General features: G+C 37.1%; 2 protein-coding genes across 3 annotated transcripts in view; one reads left to right on the plus strand and one right to left on the minus strand.

Annotated features, from left to right (window-relative positions):
- The window catches only part of LOC106639597 (uncharacterized), a 48292-nt gene extending 37783 nt beyond the window's left edge, over positions 1–10509 (plus strand). Inside the window, exons 2-7 of the mRNA XM_089596318.1 lie at positions 2576–3361; positions 5992–6163; positions 7666–7727; positions 8044–8179; positions 9276–9384; positions 9881–10509. Of these exons, the coding sequence (XP_089452444.1) occupies positions 2576–3361; positions 5992–6163; positions 7666–7727; positions 8044–8179; positions 9276–9384; positions 9881–9988 (1373 nt within the window). The 3' untranslated portion in view covers positions 9989–10509. The remainder of the gene's footprint in view (positions 1–2575; positions 3362–5991; positions 6164–7665; positions 7728–8043; positions 8180–9275; positions 9385–9880) is intronic.
- Positions 10510–14374: 3865 nt separating this feature from the next.
- LOC106639598 (uncharacterized) lies at positions 14375–23546 on the minus strand. Of its 2 annotated transcripts, none has more exons than XM_089596307.1 (15): positions 22922–23546; positions 22680–22750; positions 22434–22572; positions 22231–22354; positions 21981–22079; positions 21448–21921; positions 20800–21377; positions 16697–20732; positions 16361–16624; positions 15692–16020; positions 15412–15595; positions 15158–15325; positions 14929–15078; positions 14759–14851; positions 14375–14686 (listed from the first exon to the last, which is right to left on the minus strand). In XM_089596307.1, exons 1-15 carry the CDS (start codon positions 22973–22975, stop codon positions 14472–14474), a joined length of 6978 nt encoding a protein of 2325 aa, XP_089452433.1. In that variant the 5' UTR covers positions 22976–23546; the 3' UTR covers positions 14375–14471. The 2 variants fall into 2 exon arrangements, with proteins under 2 accessions (XP_089452433.1, XP_089452432.1); XM_089596306.1 differs by having other exon boundaries at positions 22680–22756.
- Between the last annotated feature and the right edge of the window lie 154 nt (positions 23547–23700).

Consider the following 23700-nt stretch of genomic DNA (forward strand, 5'->3'; position numbering starts at 1 on the left):
GTCGTCCTACTACTCTCGGAAATATACTTGCAGTGCAATTACAATGTTTAAAAAGATGCTTTGGGGGGTTTTTTTTCCCTTCAATGTTTCGAAAAATAATTATCGTCATGAGTATATACGTGTGTCGCGCAGTTACGAGCTTTGACACTTTGTAGTGTTCCGATCAATCTTCTCGAGGATACATTTACACACGTCCATACGGTCCTACTAACCGTATATAATAATATTATGCTGCTCGATTTATATGTGTCCGTGCAAATAATACAAACGGATATGGGTGTAATATTGCGAAGTGTGTGAGTTTATAATTTCAAATTTGCCGGGTTGGTCATTAAAAACCGATGGGACTTTAATTACAACGTATATCGCGTGTAATTTGTATCCTCAATCGATCGCTTTCACTTTATTGACGAAAAAGGGAAAAAAAAAAAAAAAAATTCATTCGCGCGTCCCCGTGCGGATGATGAAGGAGAGAGCCAGTGGGCACACACATATATTACTTATATACTGTTCGGGGGAGGAATCGAGCACACGTGCTTACACTTACACGCGCCCACATATACTTGTACAACCCACCTAAAATTCAATTCAATACTCTTATACATTACCAATATCGCGCTTAAAATTCCCGGCCCGTTATAATAACGCGCTCTTCTCGAAAAGCGCGCCCCAAAGTAAAAGAAAGAGGGGCCGTTCGCCCGGGCACCAGATGTTCCTTTTCCTCATTCTCATTCCACGCTCGTTTCCTCCCTCATTTGCTTTCGTGCTCGCGCGCACCGCCGATGCCTTCTCTCTTCGCATCAGCAAAAGCACCAAGTTTGTATAGGTGCCTTCGCAGGGATAAAGATACACACACATACTTACACTGTTGTACATCATATTATACATCACACATATCCCAAAGAGACACTCTCTCTTTTTCCCTTCGTCTCGCGGAATAATATGTAGGTCGTTGTCGTCATCGGCGTTGTATTGTATCCCCCTTTTGCTGCATGTTCCGCATACACACATATACGTGTATGTTTATAGTGTACGGGCATGTTGCAAGCTATTGGCGTGACTGTCACAATACCTGCTAAGGATTTTCATTTGTGTATTGAGGAAACAATTTTTTCCATTTTTTTTTTTTAATTGAAAAAATTGGGGGAAAAAACTTACTGTCATTCGGATGAATCAACCACTTCTGTAGATTTGACGGGGCAATCATGTGGGTCAAATTACATCGCTTGACCAACAAAATTTACAACTTGTACAGCAACTTCATGACAAATGATTCTTAAAAATAAACAAACGAAAAATCCATGCTGTCAATCTCGCCCCTGCAGCAAAGCAGACGACAAAAATCTGTTGTACTTAATTAAGTCGCAAGCAGCCAATACGCAAATATTATAAAGTGCCATTGAAAACCCTAATGTCCTATATGCGTCATGTTACTTGCGCGTAGAGTAAGAAAAAAAAAAAAAAAAAACGCAATCAGCGTCAAATATGGAGAGCAGTAAAGGTACTTACCATACATTACGTCAATGTATAAAGCGCACCTGAGTCACTCGACGGCGCGCCACTGTAGTTAAGAGCGATGATGACACGGCGCCAACAAAACCCAGGGCTGATGGGGCTTCCCCGTATAGTAGTTCGTATACTGCTATCACAGCCAATTGGCCAAGATTGGGACCCATTGCCAGCACTGGAAATTAATGAAAATCATCTACTTATTCTTCGCCTCCTTCTCCTCTCTGTACCTACGTGAGTAACTACTTTACGCATTGCGAATCACGCATTGTATAAGTATAATGGCTTGCGTCACGTTGCGTTATCTCTCCTCTCCTTTCGTCAAAACGAAGCTAATAGGGCCCATACATACTTACCTATGTGTTGTGTAGAGACGACTATACATACATATATACATGCAGGGTGTACGTATATTATGTATAAGGCCGGTACAACATATAGTGCAAAGAGAGGAATAGGATACTTAGGGAGAGAGAAGCCGCGTGCCTCTGCTACTGCACGCGGAGAGCGCATCCATGCAGAGAGTCATCTCATCTCGGCGTGTGCCGCGCGAGAGAAGCGTGCCAGGCGTGTGCACACGTCCCACCTGCCTGCATGTATCCTCCACAGCAGCAGCACTGCAGCAGCCGTACCTATTACCCATATATGTATATACATAGGCATGCGTATGGCGCAGTAGTATAGGCCGCAGTAACAACCGGCAGTCCGGCAGTCAGTCGCGCGAACACTCTCATATCAAGTTAGTAGGAGAGAAGACCATCATCAGCAGCAGCAGCCCTTTTAGACGGCGTCCTTTTCTCTTGTTTCTCTCTCACATCGGGCCCACTCCATTAAACATATACTCCCTCCTCTCGTTTGTCGTCCGTCCTCGTGCATCAGTGAATTTTTGTGTGCGTATGTGTGATGTGTGCATTTACAACATGTATACATTGTATACATGTACATAGGATATAATACATACATATATATTATACATACATACACAACATACACACATGTATAAGAGTTTTTATAGTGATCCTCTGTATACTAAAGGCAGGCGCGTGCACTCGGTGTTTGGTTACAGGGAGGCGGCGGCACGTGCGTCGCTTTAGAAGTAGCAGCAGCAGCAGCAGCACGACGACGGCGGCGGTGGTGGTGGCGGCAGCGGAGCCAGGTGCTAGTAGCAGAAGCAACCCCACACCGGCAGCCTGCGGCACAGCCGGCGTCCTGCATCAGCAGCCAAAGCCAGCGCCAGTCATGGACACGAGCCAGCAGCAAGAGCTGGACCTCAGCTCGAGCAGGAGCTGTTGCCGCTGTCAGCTCGAAGAATCATTGTCGTCGTCGTCGTCGTCATCGTTATCGTCATCATCTTCGTGGTCGTCGTTTCCAACGACAGTAAAATCACAGGAGCAATCGTCGAGAGTTGAAGAAAGGATCTGCTGTAGGAGGCCCAGCAGGCTTACAAGCGACAGTGGCGACGATGATAGCTGTTGCGGGAAAACGCTGCTGTCCTGTTGCTGTTGTGGTAGTTCGAACTCTGCCGCCCTCAGTAGTACCACCCCCTCACATACTTCCACCTTCTCGTGCACGAGGTGCCAGTCTGCCGCAACGACGCATACGATAGCGACGACGACGACGACGACGACGACTACCACGAGGCGACAGGATTGCAGTTGTCGAGACTGCAGGGACATAGTCCTGAAACAGAGGAGGTGCAGTCCTTCGCCGAGCAGAACGCGGTTTAGTGGCAGAAGCAGCAAAGCTGTGGCTCTAGCGTTAAAAGTGAGGTCGAGCCTATCGAGACTTTTCTGTGGGCCACCCTACCTGGCGACCCTGCTCCTGCTCTCGTACAGCCTCATCAGTGTCACAGGTCAGTTTGTATTTGTAAGGTGGTGGTCTTATCTCTCTTTTTTTTTTATTTTTTTTTTTTTTTCTCTTATCTCTCTCTTTTTTTTTTTTTTTTTTTTTATTATATTTTTTTTTCTCCATTGTGCACGCGGCGAGATTTTTGAAAACAACAAACCCCGTGTCGGCCAATCACGAGCCACGGGTGTACGTTTTCGCGCGCGAAAGATGGGAAGGTGTGTGTGCAGAGCACGTGTTGTTTGTGTCGTTTGTGATTCAGGTGTGTGGATGCGAGCATGTGTTGTTATTGTTGCACAACAGCAAGTAATGCAGCTAAACTGTGGAGTTGCTGAGTTTCTTTTCTCGTGTCGTGAACTTTTTTTTTTTTCTTCTCTTTGTTTCCAATCTTGCGATGGAAAGCATGCATTTACTTGGTTCACGGGTGCGTTCCGAAAGTCAGATTCACCGCGTAAATGGCAACGCTGCTGTCACAGATCGTCACATAAGGTAAAGTGACTACTGGAGCTGAGGTCCGAAATGCCAAAACAAATCGCGCTTTTTTCCATAACACCGTCGCTAAAAATCACGATTTGTTTTGGCATTTCGGACCTCAGCTCCAGTAGTCACTTTACCTTATGTGACGATCTGTGACAGCAGCGTTGCCATTTACGTGGTGAATCTGACTTTCGGAACGCACCCCATGTGTGTGTTCCGGATGGGTATGAATTTATGCAAAGTGGCGTTTTGAGATGAATTTCCTATGCGGCTTTTTTTTCTTTCTTGTACAAAGGAAGTAAAACTATTTACACCTTTACTTGCGCGTAGTCGTTTTAAGTGACGCTCGTATCAAAGAACAGAGTAGCTCTTGCTATCGCCTTTTTTTATCTGATAGAAAATATACGGCAAAGTTTTTTCGTGTAAACAGTTAAACGAGTTAAATTTACATCCTCGCTTTTTGAATACTAATACCCAAAGTGAAAAATGTGTGGTGTAAAGCTCTGATTAGAGAGTTCCAAGGCCGGCGAGTTCCAAAATATGTGAGTGTGTTGTTGTGACCGTGATAACGATATAGTACCTCGGTATAACCTCGTTAACATCGGTTCATCAAGCTCGTTATATATAATATTCACGTACATACACCAATCCATATTTATTTTAGGACTCGTCGGCCTCTGGTCAGAGCTTTACTTGGTGTAGGTGTATTAATGTCGCCTAAAATCATTCAAAAGACTTTTCAACTCAGCTTGCAGCTTTACTATAAAAATGAGAAATTGCGTTCTATAGTTGAATTCAAGTGACTCCTATAGTTATTCTTATATTTTTGCTTGAGCAAGTGCGAGTTCATCCCAAGAGTTGCCCGCCTAATGTAATCACGTTAAAGTAAGAAACACATTGGTAACTTTGCTAGACCTGCAGTTAGTTAGTCCTACAATCAAAGGGAAACAGTAAATCCTTGTCTGCTCACGACGTGCACTCACCATCCCGCATTAATTTTCATTTTATCAATGCAACACCAACACGAACGGATTGAATTTCCCGGCGCGCTAAGATTGAAGATTAGGTATTCGGATTCTGTCAATGACGACGATCATCATCATCCAGCGCTGTACCGAACCCGCATAGCACGTGCCCGCCATATATATATACACCCTTAAATGAATGGAAGAGTCTTCACGTCCATCGAGAGTATACGGAATCTGCGATTGAAATCGACGTGTGGGCCATGTGTTCGTTGTATGTACGGATTTACTACACAATATACTCGCCTGCTGACTCAGGCTCGGAAAGAGTGTCCTTCTGTTGCTTTGCTCTAGTGGCGCGCGTCCCTGGGAGAATGTACGGGTGCGCGCGTGTGTGTGAATGATAACGATGGTAAAGATTGCCGGCGAAATCCATTGTTACACGAAAGAGAGAGCGATAGATACAGAGCCCGCCCGATGGTCGTTGATATCTGGTTGGCATCGGGGTGGCCTACTGCACGTGGCGTGATCTAATCGATTCGATTGTCGTTGCCCCCTTCCCCTCTGCGCTGGGGGCACGAGACTATAGGTATCGAGATTTCCCGGCACCACCGTATACACACGACCTGTACACCAGTAATGATTTATGGGTTTCGGCGTTAAAGTCAGGTTTAGGGACTCCGTGCATGGGCGGATATCGGCTCTTGTTGGCCGGGAAAATTTATGTCGCCTGTATTCTTTCGATTCCTAATTCGTTTATTGCTGCTTTTGGTGCAAAAAGCGCCTGTCACGTAATCGTGTTGGCTTTGTGTATCTTCATACACTTGCTGTGCTAAAAATACGGGAAAAATCGCGTCATCGACGAAAAAGCCGCTGCCTCGTCTCTTTGAGAGCTTAATATTCTCGGAAGAGCGCGTGCCGGTAAAAGCGAGGTATAAAAAAAAAAAAAAAAAAAATACGAGTATGTACCCCAAGTGTAGGATTGGGTGAAGAAAGAATAAGGAAGAAGAAAAAAACGCCTCGTAAAGTTAGACGGGCGATTAGGCACGCGACAGGTGCAGGTGCACCAAGAGAAAAGACCGTCATTGTCTCATTGTGTCTTTTTTTACAATAGAACATACATATATATGTTGTAATGTATATAAAAAAAAAAAAATCAAAAGAGATGGCTCATATTGGTTATAATGTATTACAGATGCGTGCTCGGCGCGCTCGACACCCAAGCCACGGCCGACAGCGCCCACACCGCGGCCCAACATCACATTCCAAATGTACTCGTGTCCTCCCGACTACGCGGAATGGTACTGTCTCAACGGGGCTACCTGCTTCACGGTCATGATAGCCGACTCGCCTCTCTACAATTGCCTGTAAGTATATTTTTTTTTTTTTGTCATTATCAACAGTATCTTTGTCTTTCAATGTTCAAAATTAGTACGATGGGTTGGGAGATGGGTGTGAGGCTCAAGTGTTACAAGCTGATTGTGGTGTAATCATTTGGAGCACTCGCAGGTCGCATAAATCTGCATAATACGTATACGTTACTGGCAAACGCCGATTCACAAAAGCCCGAAAACGTAAGCAAGATCAAGGAGAGATAAATTTTAAACTCATTGTGTGTGCCTTTCTCCGCATAATCCTACCAACAGTTTTGACAGTAGCAAAACATTGGTAAGTATATAAATATATCCTCTGTAGACACAGAGAGCAGCTCATCCTCTTCCAAAACTTTTACGGCATTCTGAAACCCATCCTATACCGTACGGAAGCACAAACACGCCCTCAGTGGTACTTGTATTATTTGCTCGGTGTGTCTATAGTATGGGTATTGGTACATTGGTATATGCAGATCACATAATAAGCCTGGCGTCTCGAAAATCTCCTTAAATACGCTAAGTAATGCTACTTATATGGGGACGACTCTCATCCTCGCACACCTTGGGCCAGACAAGTCTATCCTGATTTTTGCATCTTTTTCGTGAAAAGGAGCAGGACCTCAAACTTGACCATACCTGCGAGGATGAGAGAGGCGGAGTGAACGAAAGGGGAGTACACCTACCTACTGTACACACACTCTCATGCGACAAAAAGACAGAGAAGGAATTTCGAAGGTTTCCTCCTCTTTTCCCACGCTGTTTGGCCGAGCCTTGTCTCTTTCTCTCGTTGTTTCTCCGCCTTTCTTCTTTCTTTCCACAAGGCGGAGATAGAGGAAAGAGAACGCCGCCGCGGTGGAGGAGGTCAGTGCGCTCATTCGGCACATCGTGCGTCGTGTCATTCTCTACATCTCCCAATTTTGCTCTCCCCCCCCCCCACCTTTCCACCTACACTATTCTCTTCTTTGCGCATACACGCGTATATTTTCTAGCTACTCCCTCTGTAATCCTTGGCTCGTTTGCCTGGGCACGTTCGAGTGTCGTTGTTTGTTGTATTGAATGCATCTACTACCAATCATTTGCCAAACTTTTCCGAAAATCAAGGGCTCACAGTATGTATGTGCATATAATTCAGAAAAATTAGAGGGAAAAAAAAATCAGTATTGTAAACCTAGTTTACCTACAGGATAGCAAAGGAGCCGAGAAGGATGACAAATGAACGATAAAAAAAAAAAAGTGAGAAAAAAAGAGATGCGCACCTTCTTTCATTCATTTTCCTGGGAATAATCGCTCGGCGTCATTCTCATGACGCGATAGTAGGCTCTTTCTCTTCGACTCTCTTTGACTCGCGACGACCTTGACAAGGAAAAACTGTTGCCATCGATATTCTCCTCCTTGTATCATTGTACCAAGATAACTTGTATGATTTAACATAAACTCTGCATACATGTATAAACTTGTAATACAAAGTATAAATTTGCCTTTTCTTTATTTTGCAGATGTTCAAACGGCTACATCGGGCGAAGATGCGAATTCAAGGATCTTGACGGTACCTACCTGCGTGAGTATATCATGTCATGTACTTATTAGGGGCTTTGTGCCATTTTTTTTTTTTTTTTTTACTGAACGCGTTGATTGTGAGTGAATGAGTCAATGTAGTGGTGGCCTTAGCAGGCGATTCATTTCCTAGTTTCTTGTCGTGACATTGTTTTCTGGCCCGACTGAGGTGACGTGCTCTGTAGTTGTAAAGGATCTGTTTAACTGATCATGACATTGAATTACAGTTTTTTTTTTTTTTATTAAATATTGCACAAAGATTGATATTTAAGATTTTGTTTATTGTAACAAATAAACGAAGAATGCAATTATGTTCGCAGCGTCCCGGCAACGCATCATGCTCGAGACCGCGGGTATTGCAGGAGCCGTCACGATAGCAGTATTCCTCGCCGTCATCACCTTCATATCAGTCTACATTCACTGTAAACGAAAGCAGAAGGAATTACGCATGTTAAGGTGAGTAAGCTATCCCACTCGACGTAATTTTAAGAGAAACGACAGTCTCTACTTTTGTATACAGTACAATGAGACTTACGACACTTGTCTCGGGAGTAAAGAAAAGAAGGGAAAGGAATAAATGAGTGAGAAGCTACGACAAAATTATCGGCAAACAACAGATGGACGAGGAGAATGAATAACCGTGAGGTTAACAGCCGACGTGTATAGCAGTTCTTTCTCTCTCTCTCTCTCTCTGTTTTTCTTTTCGGCAAAAAGAAATCGCCTCTCGACACCTGTTCTGTCGTCGGCTTTTTTTACAAAATAACTTTTCTTTTGAAAAAAGATTCGATGAAAAAATCATTCTTCAAAGCCACATCGTGTTGTACTCCTCAAGAATTTTTTCAATTGATTTTACAGGCAGTAATACTGATACGTAAAAAAAAATTACAAAAACAACTCTTCAAATGCAGCTTCGTAATGAAAATCTAGATACAAAGTTACAATCATAAAATCACATAAGTCGCTCTTAACAAGATAATATTACATAATGTGATGCTCATAAATTCCACAACAGTATTATCAAGGCTTGTCTCTTATTTTTCTAACTTGAAAAAATATAATCATCATTACTTAACGGAAGGAAAATTGATTCAAGTGAAATTGTTATGTTGTTAATAATTTCCAAACGCAACAATACTTGATGTGAAATTGACGTTAACTTGGAATAATTTAAATAAAAGCAAAAATCATTATAATTGAAAATTGAAGAAGAAAAAAACTAAAATGATAAAAATCAAACGACCGAATTTATTAAGCGATTAGAGTCTCGTTATCTCTCTAAATAATGCAAAAGGCCGAAAAACGAGAGGGTTCGAAAAATCACACAGAGCAAGATCAAAAGGGGTTCGTAAAGAAGGGAAAGAGAGGAGGCGTTAATACAGAGAGCCCGAAAAGACGAAGAAGAAAAATAATAATAAAGGAATAAAGGAGGGGAAAGACTGGGCGGCTGCGGCTAAGAAGCGAACGCGCCTCGCAAAGAAAGAAAAAAAGACGAGACCCTTTACCAAAGCCTAGGGCTCGGAGCACGTTCCCATTTTTTTCTTTTTTGTCGCAGCTCCGGCGTCGACGCGGTGGATGGACCCGCTCGAGATCCCGAGATCAGGCCATTTTGCAGTCGCAGTCGCTCTCTCATGATATTCATGGCCAAGAATCCTAATAGCTCGGTAAGTCGATTTCAGGGAACTTGTCTCGCTCCCTCTTTCTCTCCTTCTTCCTTACCTTCTACTTCTTCTCTCTGCTTCTATACCTTTTCCTTTTATCTCGTTCCTTCTTTCCTCGTCCTTTTTTTTCCATTCTTTTGCATACTTTAGTCGTTGGCTACAACCGGCGCTCCAGCGAAAACCCATTTAATCTAGAAAGAAAACCGCTCTGGCAGCCAATTTGCCTTCTTTATTATTCCCTTTGACACTTCACTATCAAACTAAAAAGTTACATTTTTTCTGCAAAATTTAATAATACAACTTGAAGCATTTTTGGATCTTCAGCTCAATCAAAGGATCAGAGCTCTCTTTCACTCCTGTAAATTCCTTATTTTCAATGGAATAAATAATTCACTGTTTATATTTAACTAAACTATCTTTTACATACGCTTCTAATTTTTTTTTTTTTTTTTTTTTTTTTTTTTTCATTTAAATTCAATGCATCTTTTTACATTTACAGACGATAGCGCCGTCGATAGAGCAGACAAGAATGCCGAGCTGGAACTTCCCGACCGAGACATCAACTCGAGTAGCTTCCATCAACGAGAACAAGCGTTTGAGCCATTAAAAAACGAGCTCTCCGATCTTTGACAGGGGTCCGTTCAGTGTCTAGTTCGTGACCCGTAACTCACCTCGCGTGTCTCTCCTAAGGACTTATTGCAAACTGCGAAAATAAGTGCGAAGGAAAGAAAAGGAAAAAAAAAAAAAAACTATTATGAACAACGCAACGAGGAAACGCTGACGTGACATTAGTGGCACCAACGGAAAGGAACGAGTTGGAGGAGGCACCTTTTTAAAACGTCACGTGGTTACGAAGCAAGAGAAGAAGCAAGACATTCCTCTAGAACGAAAAAATATATATAGATACATATATTAGAGACAAATTTTGTATGATTGTTTGCGATTGTTATTTGTCAATATACACCGGATTTGGAGAAGAGAAAGCATAAAGGTATGCATGCCTGCTTCCTTTTGTGTTTGCAGAAAAGGGGAGCTAGCTCTCTGCGAAGAGACATTGCAAATTTTTTGTTATTTAAGGCGTGACATGAAAGAAGAGAGGTGCAGGAATAAAAATCGCTTTAATGTTGAGTTATTTTTTCTTTCTTCAATTTTTTTCCCCTGTTTTTATAAAGTACACCAAAGAAATTTGTCAGTATAAAGTACTCACGTGAACTGCATCACTCATCTGTCGGTTGCATTTCGATTTTTTTTTTTTTTTTTTTTTTTTCTTTTCTAGTCGGCTTTTCTACTCTAAAGTTATAAGTTATAAGAAATATAATTTCTTTGCTATAGACTATATTCATATACATGTGTAATAAAAAATCCAAAAAAGAAAAAAATTACAAGAGTACGATAAGGCTAAGTGCTCATTTATAACTAATATTAATTTCGTTGTTTCAAACATAGCTGACTCTTCTCAATTTTCCGGGAGTATATGTGTTGTGTATACTGCATCGGAAGCTCGAAAAAAAAAAAAAAAAAAAAGAGATGAGGTTGGACTAGCAGTATATAACGTATGTGTAATTTGATTGGTTTTGAGATACATTTGTTGTACGTGAGATATAGTAGTATGTATATTGATTATGCTGTCTCCGAAAAAGTGACAGAATTTTATATTTTTTATTGAAAAATCGGGGCCTAGTCTTTCATACGTTCACATGCAATACACACTTACACGTTTCATGTACACATTATTTACATGTGTAATTAAAATAAAAATCGCCTAACTAAACACTAGTGTTTGAGTAAAAATCACAAACATGTAATTTGGTGAGAGATCGACTGTGAGTTTTGTAGCGGCGAGGCAGGCCTCTTTTTTGTCACTTGTAAATAGTAAGTTATTACATTATATATATATATATATTTAAATATATATAAAGTATACAAAATATTTACAAAAGTAACATAAATACACACATATGTACATGTATTAGCGAAACAAAGGATAAAATATATACATATTGAAACGAAAATAAAAGAAGCACACAAGAGCAAATAAGGCTGCCGCTAATTACGTAGCTCTGGAATTATGTATTTTATTTTTTTTTTCTTTGTCGTAATCGTCATTGAAAGCGCAGCGAATAAAGAGCTCGACGATGAGTTGGGCTGATATATGTATTACGAACGTACGTATGTTGCATTAAGCGCGCGTGACAGATAATTGCATTGAGAAAAAAAAAAAAAAAAAAAAAAAAAAATTGTTTTTGATAATGTTACGGCGAGAGGATAAGGTGAGGAGAGAAACATGCGAAACCGTTCTTTACGTGAAGTATTTTGTACATTTGTAGATATTAACAAATCGGTGCACTCGGTTCTTCCAGACGTTCTGCTGCGCGGCACTACGTTCTGGTTTCGTTTTGTTTTTTCACATGGTTTCTATCTCTCTTTTTTCCTTTCCTCTTGCTCTTTGGCTTTCATTCATTTTTGTTGCAATCCTTGATCTACGAGTCAAGTTTGATTGGATTTTAATTATTCGTAAGTTGTATCAATGCTGTCGTGTAAAGTTATTTGTATTGAAGAAAAAAGTGATCTTGTATAAATATTCGAAAACATCAGCCCGATTGTATCGTATAATTTATAAATAGTCGTTAGTTAAACCGAAGTTAAGAATAACTCTAAATTAATTTAACAAAAATTAAAACCCTAAATTATATTGTACGTGGTTCCTAATTTATTATACTGTCATTGATCAATAATTATAGATGTACAATTAATTATTATTATTAGTGACCGTATAAGCGCGTTCTCTTCTTCGGTAAGGACGTGCTTGTACAATGTAGAAAAAAGCCACACAAAAAATTAATGAAGATGCAAGGCGCATTTGATAAAGAGGATCGAGTGCCTTTAAACTATTGTATTAAATTTCTTATTATGGAATTTATATTTTCGCTGAAGTTAAAGAAGAATAATAATAATAATGAAAATAATCATCGAAATATAATAAGACCCGAAATGACTATTAAAGTGAAAGAAGACTATCTTATAAGCAGCTGTTGATTCGTGTACATTTATTCCTTATACACACATAGTTCTTAACAAGTCGCATTTTCAAATGTGCATCTTTTAAGAAAACTTCTATTCAAAACCTGTTAATGTGCCGACAACTTGAAAGGTGTTGCGTACACGTCAAATATAGTTATGAAGCTACACACGCCCCTTGATAAATACAGTAAATAAAATAGTTAACGAGAAATCTTTACAGAGTTTTTAGAAAAAAATTGAATTATAAACCTTGAAATACGTATAAATCAAATCGGTATGAAAACTTAGACAAGACTTTTAATAAAAGTGAATAGTAGCGCTATCTTGACCTTTTTTGCTTCTCTTGTGCCCGAGTTGCTCCCACGTCACTAGACCAGTAATATATGAGGATTGGAAAAACAATTACTAAAACTGGGAGACGTATACAATAAAATTTAAAGCAGCATTTTTTCTCCAACCTTAAGAAGGCTTGCACCTTTTTCAGAAATTCTCATGAAAATAAACAAAAATATAACTAAGTACACTGCTGCTAAGAATCGATATCAATTTTATCCATCGTAAATGTTTCGTAAGTATTCAAGCAATAAAATATCCAAACGAAAATTGAAAAATAAACTTTTAAGTATTTCAAGCTGCATTTGGAAAAAAAAAATTCAAGTGAGTCGCACCGAAACTAAAAACTATCGAAATTGATTTACTTTTCTACGATTGTATCATCTGACATAGCTTTTTGAACTGGAGAAATAGTTATATATATTACTCAAGTGTTGTAAAACATTGCACTAATAACTTAGTAGTACCTATAAGAATTGAAAACAAGTTACATCATTTCAATTACTACAGTAAGGTGTGAGCCTCCATTCTAACTTCATCAATGTTAAATTTGACATTTTTTTTCAGTCCAAAAACAACTGCAACATTTAGAACGTTAATTCAAGTTAAAAACATACAAACTTTCGCATACGTTTTCGCATTTGCAGTAGGCGCTCAACGAGAAGAAAAAATTTAAAGTCGTAAAGCAAAAAATTACAAAAAATGTACCTACTTACACAAAAATGATAGAGAACGCCATGATATTCAATTTACGTGTAATAGTTGATCAACTTATTAAGATAGTGGTTCAAAGTGGTGGCATCAGACAACTGCACACACCATACATGTAGTGAATTAGCGAAATAGAAAGTCCCATCAACGGAGCCGGCGCAGTTGACTTCAAAGATTTTGAAAAATGAGCATGCAGTATTGCAGTTTTCCGTTAAATTTGAAAATTGGCTTCAACCCTTGAACTATCGTCAATGGATTTTACTTTTTCAAAAAATAATCACCTGTAGGCAGCTGTATGAAATAAAAATGGTAAATTTGACTTTATTCTTGTAAAAAGTTTGTTTCCACGTGATTTTTTACGTGCTTGTGCAGTACTCTGTTGTTAAAGTACCAAAGAAATCGTTGCTTGAAAAATAAACTGGCAAGAAAAGTTTTTAAAATAAAAATTATTGAATAGTTATATTGCAGAGTTACTATGTCTCATCTATCATGGTACATTTTAATTATTTCCAAAGTTATACAAGTGAACTCCTAAAAAAATATGTTTTATAGCAAATCACTGATCCAGCAATATTGGAACCAGACATTGTTATTATTTTTGAGATTGTTATTTTTAAAAAAGAGAGAAAGAAGAATGAGTGTTGGAAACATAAAATTGATAAAGAGAACAACGAAGATGACGAGATAATCGAGTATAAAAAAGCGATTAGGCATTATGTATATGCATTAGTAACGTTAGCGTGCTCTGCCTATGGAAGCTTACAAATATGTTGAATATTATGTTACTATCATCGCCATTCTATATTTTCTTCATCATCATCATCATTACCAATTGAGAAGAAACAGACACCTGTACTCTTGTTCTCCAAAAACATTCAATAGCATAATTATTGAAGTATAAAAAAAAACGCTGTTTTTATTTTTTTAATTTACCTTTTTATTTATAAAAACAGTTTGGATCATGTACATAAAGAAAATAAACTTTTTCAAGTTTTATTAACATCGATTACTCTATCTAATCATACTTAAACTTTTAATGCTAAAGGGAACTTCTTTTTTACAAAATTCCACCACCAATTGAAATCATGCTCGTTAAAGAACGCGATTAACTTGGTTCTCATATCGGGTCGAAGTTCCTTTTTAGATGGCCACGTCATCAGAGTCCAGGCAATCTTTTCATACTTAAACTTAGTAATACTTGATAGGCAAGATACTATGCCATCTTTTAAATCATCGGATCCTGTGGGAATACAGAGTTTATGCAACACATTCTTTTTCATAAATAATTGAAAAAAATAATAATAATAATTACCGTCATTGTTTGATAAAACATCGCAAAGTTGATCAATGGTTTTAGAAACAGTATCTGATATATTTTCAGGATTCAAAGATCGGCAAATATTACCTAAATAACAAAGAGAGCTTATATATTGTAATTTGAAAAACGAACATTGTATGGTTTAACTTGCACAAGAACAATACCGAGTAAGGTTAGTTCTCTGTAAGTCGAGGAACGATCAGATTGACTTAATAAAATATTTTTTATTCCATTTACAATCTTATCCAAAAATTTTGTCTCATCCCTCATTTTGCATATTAAAAGTACTGCCGTGTGAAAACCTTGTGTATTGTCTGTTGGAGGAATTTCATTAAAATAAAATTCAATATAAAATAACAAGAATATTTTAGTAAAATCAATAAATTCTCTCACTTTTAAGGCCTGTGAGCAGTTCTGTTATTAAGTTCTCATCCTGATAGCCATCTTTTGGATAGCCATGTTGATCAGTGGTGAGCCATTGTCGCACTCTTTTGAGCATAGGATAGTATTTATTTGGCTTATAGGTCATTATTATGTGCACTATGGTTTTTGTTATGATATCTAAAAAATAAATAATACATTAAAAATGATAACCTTGACTATCACATCTTATGGTTAGAGGGAAACCCTGTTTTACAAAAGATTACCGTTTTCGGTGCTATATGCGGGAATCAATTCAGACCATGACGACAGTGCAGTATCAATAAGATCCAGGGCTAGCAAATTTAAGCAATAAATGGCGTCACAAATTGCGATCCTAACGCTTTCTCTATTCTGCCTGATTTTGTTTAATGCAATTAAAATACGAAAGAGCCGCTTGGATACATCATCCTAAAATGATAATGGATAAATATTAGTTTGTCATGAGAAGTTGAATATATATATATATATTTTTTTTTAATTTAAACTATTTTCCATAGCTCATACAGAAATATAAAATTTGTCACGATTAAATAGTTTGAACTGGATTCCCTGCAATATTTCATCAACAAATCCTGGATCCTTCTTGTCGATTTTACATACTAAAACAACAATTTTTTGCTCTGACATTTTCATTAGCAGAGCCGGTGGTGTAAACTCTCTTATAAAGTCTTCGGCAAAGTCGTCAATTTTTTTTGTTGCATATTCAACAATGTACAATGCAAGTGTTCTAGAGTCTTTAGAGCCGGTAAGTTGGTTTAATACTTGCTCCATAGTTTCTATTGTCCATGGATTTGTTTCCATCAGAGTCGTAAGTTGTTCATAAATAAATTTTTCTGGAAAAAAATTTTCTCAGTAAAAGAATTACAGTTTTTAAAAAATGCTTTGGAAACGACAATTTATCAAGTTAGGCAATGATAAAGCACTAAAAAAAATTTAGACTCCATTTCTACTCTTGTGAAATTATTTTCCAGAAACGTGTGGGAATATATATAACTACATATGTTAAGTTTGTGGACCAGTGTCGTTTTGAGCTGATCAGAGAAGCTATTAGAGTTCTGTGATCATAAATACAGACGTTCATGTTAGCACCGGTTAGCTCCAATCGATGCGAGCTAACATCAGCTAAAAATTTCTGGACGATAGGTTTGAATGAACACACAAGTAAATACTCACCACTTTTTTTAGCGCTATCAAGTTGCTTGCGAGACCACGGTGAAAAGTTTTTTGAAACAAAAACTGTTTCATTTAAAACCGATACTATACTCGTGTCACCTAAAGAGGAGTTGGTTTCATCTATGATATATGGTACGTTGTTTCGATTCTTCAACTGTTTGGTAAAATTTTTTGTGGATTTTTTAGCATTAAGATTCAAGGTTTTCAAAGGGGTAACTTCTTGACGGCGCCTCAATCCTCTTAAAGGAGTCACCAAAGGGGTCCCTGAATTAATGAGTTCATTAGGCAACAGATTCAATTTAAATTGTCATTATATTTTTTTTGAATTGTACTTACTTTGAGAAGTAGGCGTTGAGATATCATTTGCGCTTTGAATGGTGGATTGGTTATTAGATTCAGGAGATTGAATAGTGTTACTCACAGATGAAATATTCCTATCAGCAGAATCGTTGGCAGAAAAATCCATTACATTCATATTGTCATTGAAATTTTCGTCCGAGCTAGGTTCTATCTTTATGTTGTTTGTACCTATTGACGAACTATTGGTTGGAGGCGATACAGAATTTGAACCACTCTTAAATGAATGGGCACAACTACGAGTATTGAACGGGTTGATGGAATTTCTTTGCCTTTGTAAACGCGATAATTCAGCTCTTTCCTTGCAAGTCTTTTCGTAATCTTCCAACAGTGTAGAAAACTTATCGACCTCATTTACTTCTTCTGAAGACGTGTCTTTAGTATTTTTAGATGTTGTAATTTTCTTGCTCCATCGATTCTTGGGTTCGATGGGTTGAGATCCTGCATTGTGATTTTTCGGCCTGTGTGCAATTCGTTGTTTCTTTGCAGGAACAATTTCCGACACACTATCATCCAACTGACTTGTTAATGCGGACTCAGCACCACTGTTTGATTTTATCCTTGACTTGGGCGATTTGTTAGAAATGTCAGTTTCGTTACTGATTTCGTCGGGATCGGTGATAGGTTCAGCTGGCTCGGTTATGATTTTCATCAACAAAGGCTCGGATCTGATGTTTGGAGCGTTTGGTGGCGCCTTGCTAGTTTTCTTCAACCTTTTGATTTTCGCTAGCAACATCATTTTGGACGTAGTTTTTGGTTTCGATGCAACACCATCGGAGATTTTCTTGCGTCCTCTTTTCACTGGTCCTTTGCATGATATCTCATCAGATGATTCATCTTGCTGCACTGCCTTACTAGGATTTTTACGTTTAATTCCCGATGATGATGATGATGATATTCTTGACTCAGATGATTCCTCTGATATTTCATCAACTTGCTCTGCTTTCATTTCTTTGGGTAAACTAAATTTTGTTGAATCAGATTCAGGTGGTTCGTCAAATTCTTTTTCTGGAGAATCATCGTCTTCAACTAAATATAAATTAGTGTTACTTATGTCAGAAGGTGTCAATACTGCAGAAACTTTTTCATTTTCTTTAACGGGACTGCTTGCTTCGACTTCACATATACTTTTTTCTACCATTTTTTCCGGGCGACTAGTTTCTATTGGAATTAAATGACTTTCTTCATCGTTAACAAAATTATTGTCCCCCATATCATTCCAAGGATAGGGTGTCATTGAATCACGTTCTTCAACTTTAATCGTGGCCATTGTTAACGAGTGGATCTTGAAATCTAGTTCTTCAAAGCTCAAGTCGTTTTCTTTCATGACCTCTTCATCATCTCTAGGTGTTTCCGTAAGTGCTGATGAGTTATCTACTGTGTTTCCAGAATTTTCATTTACGCTTTCATTTTGTTTTGAAACAAGTTTCATTTTAATTTTTATTTTATCTTTTATCAAGCTCTTATCAAATGCATTTTCCGGTATAACAAAAACTTCAAGATTAGATTTATTTCGAGATATATTCTTAAGTTTACAACTTTGTTGATTGTTCAAGTTTTTTTCAAGGTCATTATTACTGTCGGAAACGCAAGGCGTATTAATTAGAGAAAATTCACTGGTGCCCAAATGTTGAGAAAAATCACCGTCCCAGTCTATATTTTCAGGTTTTGCAATCTCTATTTTCTTGCCTCTGATACGCACTCTTGTTCTAGGTTCAGGCATTAGGTACGGAATTCTGGGCGTATTAGAAATTTTTTTGGATGGGTACTGTGAAATCCTAGCTGCAGATGATTTTTCAGGCGCACAGATGTCTTCTTCGTCATTAGGACTCTTTTTGGATTGTGTCAAACACAAATTATCTCCTATAGACCTAGAAATATCAGTATCGTCTGTTGAAACATCTTTTTTATTTTCTGCAATACTATGTTCCGTTAATAAGGTTTCAGGTTGAAAAGATTTACTGCATTCAGGTGTAGTAAATGCCTTTTTCGGTGTTATGGGAATGTCCGAACTAATTGGAGTACTTGGCAACACGCTGTCATTACTTTTAATATCTTCTAAAGACTGGCTGAGACTCGTATTACTTAATACAGGTAATACAGCATGTACAGCTTCTTCTGGCAAAATTGTAGCATCGACTTGTTCATCTACAATATTATTATCGTTTGCGTGCTCGTTCGTTTTAATATTCTCTATTAACTCATTGTTTAACTGAACATTTGGAACAACGTGCTCTATATCATCTGTATTTTGAGAGATCGTATTATCAACTTCGACAGGTAATCCACCTACAGTTTCTTTCAGCAAAATTTTAGCATCGGCTAATTTATTCAAACAACCATCATCATAGGTATTTTCATTAAATGAATCTTTTATCAACTCATTGTTTAATTCACCATTTTTATCATTTTGTGATACATCAGGTACGTTACTAAAAGGTGATGCATGAACAGCTTCTTCTGATGAAATTGCAGGGTCAATTATTTGGTTATCTACACTAGTAACATCATTAGTGGCCTCACTTGCGGGAATATGTTCTATCGACTCATTTTGTAATGCATCATTGAGAAAGTTGTTCCCTAAATCTCTTGTACTTTCAGATGCTGTATCATTTACTTTGTGCACAGGTGATGTAGGTGCTGTTTCTTCTGACAAAAGTTTAGAATCAATAATTTCGTTATCTACACACGTATCACTTTCAAGATTTTTCGTTGAAATGTATTCTGTTAACTCATTTTTTAATATGTCATTTAGAATATTTTTCACTAAATCTTTTGTACTTTGAGGAATTGTATCGTTCACTTTACACACAGATAATGTATGTATAGCTTGTTTAGGCAACAGTTCAGAATCTGTTATTTGTTTATCTACACATGCAACAGGATTTGTGGATTCTTTTTCCAGAATATTGGCCGTTGACTCGTCTTCTAATTCATGTTTTGGGTCATTGTTCAACAAGTCTTTTGTATCTTGAGATAGTTTATCTTTTACTTCACATCCTGATAATGAATGTATGACTTCTTGAGGCAGAATTTCAGGGCCGATTATTTTCTCATCCATAGAAGTGTGGTTATTGGTGTGTTCATTCATTTGAATATCCTCCGTTGTCTTATTTAATGTATCATTTTGTTCACTGATCACTAATTCATTTATATTTTGAGGCACTTCATGATTTACTTTACAACTTGGTGATGGATTAAAGACTTGATGAGGCAAAATTTTAACATCAACAATTTTTTTACCAGAACAAGTATTATCATTTGTGTCTTCATCCATTTGAATATCCTCTATTGTCTCATTTTGTACACTATGAACTACTTCATTTGTATTCGGAGACACGGTATCATTTACTGTAACTGATGAACTTTTTTTGATTAATGCATTTTTTTCTTTGATTTCTACATTACTGACATCAAGGTTTTTGTTAATCACTTCAGAGTTCTCGAATATTATCGGGTAAGATAGAATATCAGAAAAACTATCGTCCTTAGCTTTTTCATTGATCACATACTTTTCTGTAGCATTCTGTTTATGTATATTATTTTTGTAAATATTTTCATCATCTAAATAATTTATTTTTTTTAAATCAGGTGGCCCATCTAACGAAGTATTGTCTTTGTTCGAATCTTCAACTCCCTTATTTTCTACACTGTTTTGTTTGACTAAATTAGTGATGGAATTATTTTGATTACTAGGTAGCAAAACGATTGAATTACTTTCACCAATACTTTGCCCATTCGTAGACTCTTGCTGCTCACTTTTTTCACTATACTCTTTACTCGAAAAATCTTCACTTTCACAACTATAACTTTTTTCTTCAGGTATAACGTTTTCTTCAAAATCTACTTCTTTTTCTATATTATTTGGATAAGTATATTTGTACAGCGATATCTGACTAGTTGGAGGTGTAAGAACTTCAGTCTCAGATAATACAGAATTACTTATTTCTATACCATTCAAAGATTTTCCTAACGAGTTATTGCTTTCGTCTTCATTATCTAGTGAAGGGGAGGACTGAAAAAAAAATGATAAAAGCAAGTTAATGACATTAGAAGACATTAGAAAATGATAAAAATTATACCAGGTTTGATGAAGATGAATACTCTTCCGGTGAATAAAGGATACTACTATTATTTACACGAGGAGTATGTGCTGGAGATTCAAATAAACGCGCAATCCTATTTTGACTAGTTAATTTCTTTATTGAAGGCATTTTATTTTTAGGATGAAGTACTTTTAATCTTTTAGGCTCGGAGCAGCTTTCAACTTGCCACTTGTTTGCCACCAAACGATCATTTTTCTTACTACGAATAACTTTCTGGTTTAATCTTTTGAGTGGTTTAAGTTTCTGATCTTTCGATTTCTTACGATTTTGTTGATCAGGGTACTGTACAAAAAACTGAATATTTTTTGAACAACAATTCTGATTTGAAGAATCATCTGACTTACATTTCCTTTTTATTTTTTTTAAACTCTTTTCTAACTTGACCATTTTCTTCGTCAATATTTCTACTTCTGTGATTGCAGAACATTCTTGTTTATCCACTTTTTTCATATGACTAGCATATAGATTATTTACAGGTAAAAATGGTATCTTTTTAACGTTCTTTTTACTTTCATGTTGCATATTAACTGGTTTGATTTTTGGTACACGGAATTCTGCGTCAAATTGAAATGTGTTTATAAAAAAATATTTCATTTTTGTACAAGAAACTTTTATTAAACTTACTTGGTGAACTTGGTGGCGACTGCACAGAAGTTATCGGTACTGGTGGTGGTGTAGTCATGATTTTGAGAATTTGATCAACTGGTGCAGGACTAATGTGAGATTTACATTTGGAACAAAAAGTTGGAAATGGTTCTTGACTGATTGTTTTACACTCATCAGTACATTCATTTTTATCTACCATTAATGGTTTTTGAGGCACACGTGATGTGAAATTGACGTTTGCTGTAAAATCTTTAACTAGTGGTTTTACAGAACTAATGTGTGCAGGATTAGTATTTATTGAAGCAGTCTTCATTTGTGGCTTTTTGGGTGAACATTTTAGAAAATTAACATTTCCGGAAAAATCTTTCATTTGTGGCTTTTTGGATGAACGATTTAGAAAATTCACACTTCCGGAAAAATCTCTCGTTTGTGGCTTTACTGGACACAATTCAATGGGTTCTGTGTTAACTGAAGAATCTTGCTTTTTACCACCTGATAAAAAAAAAAATTTAATTATACAAAGTTTTTTAGAACATACGCAAATCACTTACCGATAGTTTGACATTCTTGATTTTTTGTGGGTTTGCTCTTCTTTTTAGTAACCTTAGGTTTAGGGCTATCAATAATCTGTTGCAAGTTTCTATTTTTGTCTGTTTATGAAATCATAAAATGATTGTTAGTTATCTGTTCAGCATGCATTTGGGAGAAAAGCTATTGTAATTTGTTTATGAAAGTTTATAATTTATAAAAATTTTGTTAACATAATTAAAATGTAATTTACATCAAAAACTAGCAACTTACCTTCCTCATTCTTAATTTTGCATTTTAACTGAACTATGTGTTTATCATTTTCATTCAACTTAGTCTGTTGTTTCTCTATTGTGGCTTTGTACTCTTTAAGTGTTTTTTCATACTGTTCTTTATTCTACAACAGTGAAAAACAACATTCTAATTGACAGTAGATGAATAAAAAAAAAATTATAAAAAAATTACAAAACACTAACTAATTCAAGTTGTGTAGTCTTTTCCAACTGAATGTTATACTTTTTCTTTGTCTCTTGATTTTCACTTTTTAAAGTAGATATTTCCTTTTTTAACTGTTCGTTCAGATTAGAAATGTTTGTCGACTCTAAAATTAACTCACTAAAAATAAAAAAAATTTGGAAGGATTAAAATAGAAAAGGAAAAATTTACACTTAATATGAACTGATCTAAAACTCTGTCTTGTAATAAAAAAAACCGCGACTTACTTGGTTTTTAGAATTTTTTCCTTCATCAACGTCCATACAGGCGGCTTGCAGTTCTGCTTAGTCTGTGGCTCCTGCAACTGACATTAACTGTAATGAGTACTCAAGTTTTTAACTAACAAATTTTTCAAATCCATCATACACATTAAATAAGTACTTCCCAAACAAATATCACTGCCTGTTCCTGTATATTAACCTTACAGCCGGCTTTTGAAAACAGAGCGTGTATAACCTTAATTACTTACATTAGAGGGAAAATTGAGGCCGTCACTGAGACAAAACTCATTCAGCATTTCCATTATCTTATCTTCAAAAGGAATCAACCCTTTAGTCTTTTTTTTTTTTGGCAAATATATACACTAATTACACCATCCTATGGCACTCGATCAGTTATTTAAGTAGAGAGCACAGGTTTTAACAAGCAGCAAACAAAATCTCTCTGGACCTGCCCGTGCCCGCACATGACAGACAATAACAAAACTTGCAACCACAAGGTCCACATTCCACAAGCCTCGTGTAGCTATACTTATAAAACAATATGAATTTTACTCCAAAATTTTCTTTTTCCGTACCGGCGCTTGGTAAACATACTTAATACCTATATATATAATAGTAGTTTTCGTTTTTTCCTCGTGCACGTCGCACGTGTCGTGTCTATACTATACCTATATGCCTACTCTGCTATGGAAAGTATTACCATGGTAAGTACGTAAACTGTAAACTAAACAATCCGCACAACACTCGTATTTAACGTTACAAATTTTTTCCAAGAACTTACACTTGTGTTGGTTGTGTTTTTGTATTATGTTTTTACAATCTAGATTCCAGAATCCTGGAATCCACGTTTTTCTACGGAAGCCCGTTAGCCCGGTCACGACATCTGCATGAAAACGCATATATATGCTGTGTGCATGCATATTTAGGGTGTGTTCCAGTAACGGAAAGCGCTACTGGAACACACGGATCACGGATACGCTGCGGAAATTAACGCCGCAGGCGCAGAACTCAGAAGTGCAGATTTGGC

This window comes from Copidosoma floridanum, unplaced genomic scaffold (genome assembly GCF_036245765.1).
Source record: "Copidosoma floridanum isolate Cflo_tuat_1 unplaced genomic scaffold, Cflo_Japanese_pri ptg000030l, whole genome shotgun sequence".
NCBI lineage: Eukaryota > Metazoa > Arthropoda > Insecta > Hymenoptera > Encyrtidae > Copidosoma > Copidosoma floridanum.